Source organism: Silene latifolia, chromosome 4 (genome assembly GCF_048544455.1).
Source record: "Silene latifolia isolate original U9 population chromosome 4, ASM4854445v1, whole genome shotgun sequence".
In the NCBI taxonomy this organism is placed as follows: Eukaryota; Viridiplantae; Streptophyta; class Magnoliopsida; order Caryophyllales; family Caryophyllaceae; genus Silene; species Silene latifolia.
Window position 1 is genome coordinate 6867103 of NC_133529.1, and position 6341 is coordinate 6873443.

General features: G+C 36.5%; 1 protein-coding gene across 1 annotated transcript; it reads left to right on the forward strand.

Annotated features, from left to right (window-relative positions):
* The first annotated feature begins 1025 nt into the window (after positions 1 to 1025).
* LOC141651001 (uncharacterized protein At1g43920, Chloroplastic-like) lies at positions 1026 to 1478 on the forward strand. The gene has a single exon (XM_074458731.1). The coding sequence runs from the start codon at positions 1026 to 1028 to the stop codon at positions 1476 to 1478; it is 453 nt and encodes a 150-aa protein (XP_074314832.1).
* Positions 1479 to 6341: the final 4863 nt, after the last annotated feature.

Here is a 6341-nt window from a genome sequence, read left to right on the forward strand (position 1 = left end):
ATAAACTTCGTATTATGCATGCACATTTGTCACAACCCAGTTCGGCCTAGGGTCTTTTAGCCTCATAATACCTCATTTTTTTAATAGAAAGTTGTTATAAATTGGATATTATAAATATATCAAATGTTTTTTTTCCTTCTAATTTAATAAAAAGTGAACAAATACTAATGAATAATTTTTTAATATTAATAAATTGTAGATAATTAATTTATTTCCTGTTTCTAATAATAAAATTATAAAATAATTAATTAATTCTCATTTCTAATAGAAAAATCATATTCCTAGTTAATTTCCTATTTCTAATAGGAAAATTATAAAATAATTAATTAATTCTCATTTCTAATAGGAAAATGGTATTCCTAATTATAATAGAAAAATTGTAAATAATTAATTATCTCCTAATTCTAATGCTAATAGTATAGTTAGAAAAAAAAAGCCTCCTTTAGTTATATATATTGATTGATTGATTGACTAGAGTTAATCCCCGTACAATGTACGGGCGCTAGCCCTGATGCGACCTGGTACTTGGTGATGTAAAGTACCATAATCATTCTCTATAGAGTAAATTATCAATTACACCCACGTCAAATACACATTTTTACATTTACTCCCACGTCAAATTTTTTTTTTAAATTACACCCGTGTTAATATCTCAGTTTACAAATTGCTCCCAATATCGGAATCCGGCCAAATTTCCGTCAATTTTCAAATTTTCTGGGAAAAATATAATTTTTTGGACGATTTTGCCCTCCTCCATTCTTTTATTAAGCTGATTCTTTTCCTCCTTCTTCATTGCCTCTTCAGTCTTCATCCTTCTTGTCTCTCTTCCCTAATTTTTTTCCCTTGATTGTGTTCATCATCTCAAGGTAAGTCATTCCACATTGTTTTGTTTTGGTTAATTGTGTTCAATTAAATCAATTTGAAGTTAATAAATATCAATTTCGTTTCATTTTGTTATGGTTTTTGTTAATTAGGTTGTGTTTGTTATTTGTCTTTTGAATATTAGGGTTAGTAACTCAATCAAAATGTCAATTGAAAGTAGCTATGAAAGCTCTCATCACAGTGCGGTTGATGAGCAGCCCAGGAAATGTCTTTGTGGTGTACCAGTTGCCATTTTGACGTCTTCGACTCATGACAATCCAGGAAGACGTTTTGAGAAGTGCAAGTTCTCTAATCCAACAACTGGTATGGTTGGTTGTCGTTGGTTTCGTTGGCATGATCGCGTTCAAACAGATTGGCAGAAAGACATAATCAACAAGCTGAAGATGGAGAAAAGACTTGGTGATTATGAAGTTGGTTGTTTGAGTCGTGAAATCCAGTGGCTAAAAGATGATAGGAAGAAGCTTCAATTTGAGATTGAAAATTTGAAGAACAAAGCCTTCATGTCAAAGTATGAGAGGGGTAATTATTGCAAAGGGTTTCCTATGGTAGTGTTTGCTTGTATGATCATCATTATCATAGTAGTTTGTTGTATGTAATTCCAATCTATGTTTAATGTAATGGCAATGGCAATGGCAATGACAATGTGGATTGTTAGTTCTTAATGATTATGTCAGACTTTATGTTCTTCTTAATTGCTTCTTCATTACACTGCAATTTTTGGCATTTGATTACATCACGAGTTGGTTATAACCCACACTGCAAACTATTGGTACTGCAATGTTTTGGCCATCGCACTGCAATTTTTGGCACTTGAAGCATGTAAAGACTGAATTGATGAATTGCAAACTTTGGTCAACTTGATGAACTGTCAACTTGAAACTTGTTGAATTACAACAACAGTATAACAAAAACAAGTTGAGAAACTTGTAGCAACTAATTGTTCATAAGCTACAAATTCAAGTTCAGAAACAGTAGCAACTAATTGTTCATACATTAACCTTACAAGTACATACTAATTGTTCATAAATTAACAAAAGCAAGTTCAATAACTATGCTCAAGACTGGTGCCACGCTTGATTTCCTTCAACATTGGAAGCTTGGGATAAGAGCTCTGTGAATGACACAGAAGTAGCTGGTGCAATGTTTGTTGATTGCATAGCAGTAGAAGTACTTGTTGATGCTCCAGTCAGATGAGCTGATTTCCATTGTTCCTTCTGAGCTGCCCTTGCCCTTGCTTTCTCCCTGATATTCTTTGCCCATTCAGTATTTCTTTGTGGCCTCCCACCAGGTGCCCTAGCAACAGTCTTTGGAGGTGCAGGTTGGTTTTTGCAAGTTCTCTTGTAATGACCTGATCCTCCACAGTTGCTACAATTTTTAGGCCTCTTTCCCCTCTTTTGTTGTTGGTCTTCCTTCTCCCCAGCTTCTTTTCTTCTCTTCTTTCCCTTAGGTCTTCCTGGCATAGTCCGTAAGGCTGGTGGTAGTGGCTCTGGCATACCACTAGGTTCCCAGTGTCTTACCCCAGGCATAGGGGAAACTTTGTTGGCATAGGTGAGCATATACCTATCTTTTGAATATGATTCATCTACATAGTCTTTTGGGTCCATTCTCTTCTCTAGGAGACATGCCATTGCATGTGGGCAAGGCAAACCAGTTAAGTTCCAATGGTTGCACCCACAAGACCTGTCTTTCAAGTTAACTACAACCTGTTCCCCTCTGAGTTCAACCTCAAATTCATGTTCATCAGATTGCATAAACTGAGCAAATCTGGACTCATCTTTTGCCCACTGTAAATATTTCTCCACATAAGGCATCACTCTCCCTTCATATGATTTACCACCCTCTCTCTTTTGACATATTCTTTGCATAACATACTTTCTCATCCATTCTAATTGTGTGAGTATTGGCTTATCTCTAGCATCTTTCAATACAGCATTAAATACTTCACAAACATTGTTTAAGAGAAGGTTTGACTTACAGCTATAGTCAAATGCATGCCTAGACCAATGCCTTGGGGGAATGTCATTTAAAAAGGCCCATGCATCCCTTGATAAAAATTTCATGCCTTCCATTTCTTTTGAGAAATCAGCCTACACATATTTTAAGAAATATCATTGTTAGAGTAACATAACTACACATGTAAACATAAAAAAAAAACTCTAGCTGTTAGAGTAAACATAAAAATCACAATTAATATAGAATGTTACCCTTGTCAAAGCTCTGGCCGCTGCCCAAAATGTGTCTTTGAATAACTGCCCACTAAATCTCAATTTCAGATTGGCCCAAATGTGTCTTGCACAGAACCTGATATTGGCCTTTGGCACCACAGTAGATAGTGCATCAATGAGACCCTTCTGTCTATCAGACATAACAGTAAGCCCTTCCCCATCTACTCTACCTATATCATTACATAGAAGCTCCAGAAACCAGGTCCAACTGTCCCTATTCTCCACCTCAACCACAGCCCATGCCACTGGAAATATATTATTGTTTCCATCAACCCCTACTGCCACCAGACACATACCAGGATATACACCCCTCAAATGGCACCCATCCACTCCTAGTATAGGCCTACATCCTGCTATGAACCCATCTTTACATGCTTTAAGGCAGACATAAAATCTCTTGAATATAGCTGGAGGTCTCTCAATATTGTCACACACCACAAAAGATGAGCTACCAGGGTTGTACTTCAATATTGCTAATGCATAATCCCATACTTTAGCATACTGATCCTTCCCATTGCCATGTATCATCAGCTTTGCCCTAGCTCTTGCCAACCAACATCTCATATATGTCACATGAACTCCTAAGTCTTGTAGTATATGTTTCTGGAATTTCTCCAACTTCCAATCAGTATTATTTCTCCAGAACTCAATGTACTTCTCAGCTAGGTATTCAGAACCCACTTTCCTATTATAAGTAGACATTACACAATTATGCTTCAAGTGTAACCCAGTAATTTCAAAAATTTCTTCACTCAGATTCCTAGCATGAACTCTGTATTTACATGGATTCTTAATCCCACAAACACACTTTCCCAACTTTGACCTCTTCTTGTTCCACTCACACTTACACCTATTGTAACAATGAGCTGTCACCCTGTCCCTTCCATTGTGTGAGTAGTAGAAGTCATAGCCATTTTCCACACTATGCTTCACTAGAGCTTTCCTAAAAACCTCAACACTTGGGAAGGTTAACCCTAACCTCAGCTTTATTGGTTTGCTGAAGTCATGGTCAGGGTTAAATGTAGGGTTAGAACACCCCTCATCATCATCAGATCCATGTAAACTTCTCAACTCATCTGAGGCATAATCCACATCTTCCTCCACATTCACATACAAGTCATCAACTTCATATAAAACTCTCTCTGTTGCCTTGAACTGGTCAATGCCTAAACCAGTTTCTACTCCTTTTACAGTCAACACAGTATCTTCACCTTGAAATAAGTCATCAGCCTTATTTAAACCTATATCAAACTCATTCAGACCAAAATCATCACTGCCTGCCTCACTCACCTCAGAATCAGTAAACTCATCTTCTTTTACTATGTTTTCAACAACTTTCTTCCTCCCCTTTCTTAGATCTACTTTCTTTCCTTTCTTCCTGAGATCTACTTTCTTCCCCTTCCCAAGATCTACTTTCTTCCCCTTCCCAAGATCTACTTCTTTCTTCAGCCCCTTTCTAACAACTACCTTCTTCTCTTCCTCTCTCAGAATTGCTATCTTCTTTCCCTCATTAACCTTAGCTTTCCCTTTTCTGTCAGTTTTTCTTTGTGGCCTCCCAAGCTCAATAAACCCAGATACTACACCACTCACACCACTAGTCTGCTGCTCACAATCCTCATTTGTTTCCCTGAACACAATTCCAGGCTGAACACCAAAGTTTAAGTTCCTCCTTAAAGGTAACTTCTCCCTACCAGTGGTCACATTTGCATTAAGAAGGTCAGTTTTTGTGATCTGTAATGGTGCAAGTTGTGTGGTATTTTTGTGTTCTCTAGGGCTTCTTCTTAAAGGTAAAAGAGGTAAGTGAGGTGCATTAGTTGGGGTAGGTATTTGTTGTCTGGGTGCTTTGAATTGGATAGGACAAACACTGGAACTTTGGGGCTCTATACTTTGTTCTTTACCACATAAAGAACTATTTTCCACCACAGCATCTTTTTCCAATGGGCCCACATTGACACTTTTGTCCTTTTGTAAAACAGTAGAAGCAAAAGATTCTATTGTTAATGGTTGAGTAATCCATACAGTTAGTGTCTTGGTATTCTTACACAAAGTCTTTAATAGATTGACTAAATCAAAGCAAGAAACCAATAACCCCTTTCCATTAGCATCACGAATACTCCTCATTGGTCTTCTATACCAAATTTCTGAGTCATCTCTCCTAGTTAATCTAACAGCCAATTTCTTAAACATTTCTACAGTCAAATTATCAAGCAGAACACCACATTGAAGATGTACAGCACCACCCACATAATCAAACTTCCCTTCGTTACACTTAAATTCACCACCATGATAGGCACGCAAAGTTACCCTTGTAGGAGTAGTTTTTGGAGGCATTTCCTACAATATATCCACAACAAAGAAGAAATTCAAATATGGAAAACCTAAACTAAGGCACAGAATTGCAAAATCCCTAAACCCTACAAACCCAGAAATACATACCCAAATCCAGAATTATAAACTAACAAATACAAACCCAGAAATTTATATCCTAATTTAATGGCAACAGAAATCTAAAATTAAGCAAATGGCAACAGAAATCTAAAATTAAGCAACAAACAAATTGAACCTAACTAATTAACCTAGACATTATCAATGCAAGAGAAATCAAAAATTAACAAAAAAACAAATTTCAAAGAAGAGAAACAAGGGCAACTTACAGATGATTAGTAAAGTGAATGATGGTGACGGATGATGAATTGGGGTTTATGCGATAATTTGGGGGATTTTGAAAGGGGGAGATTTTGGGGGAAAACTAGGATTAAATTAGGGCAGACTTTGAAATAGGGGATGTAAAATGAAGACTTAGAGGTTGATTCACAGTTAGAGACACACGGGGGCAATATAGTCATTTCATGTACTTTTTCACCTGAAAACGGCTTTGGGAGCAATTTGTAAACTGAGATATTAACACGGGTGTAATTTAAAAAAAAAATTTGACGTGGGAGTAAATGTAAAAATGTGTATTTGACGTGGGTGTAATTGATAATTTACTCTTCTCTATATATACTTCCTTTCGCCCGAGATTTGGTACTTGTATGTCAAGATGACGAAATCCTATGCTAATCGAGTTTGTATAATTAATGTCAACAATTCTAAAATCCTCCACTAATTGAGTTCATGCAGCACAAGTAGAAGGTTGTACGTTTTTAAAACATACAAAGTTTAAAAATAGGACAATATCTTCATTAATTGAATCAACTTGCGTAAAAAATTAAGAGACTATCTCGTGTTTTATAA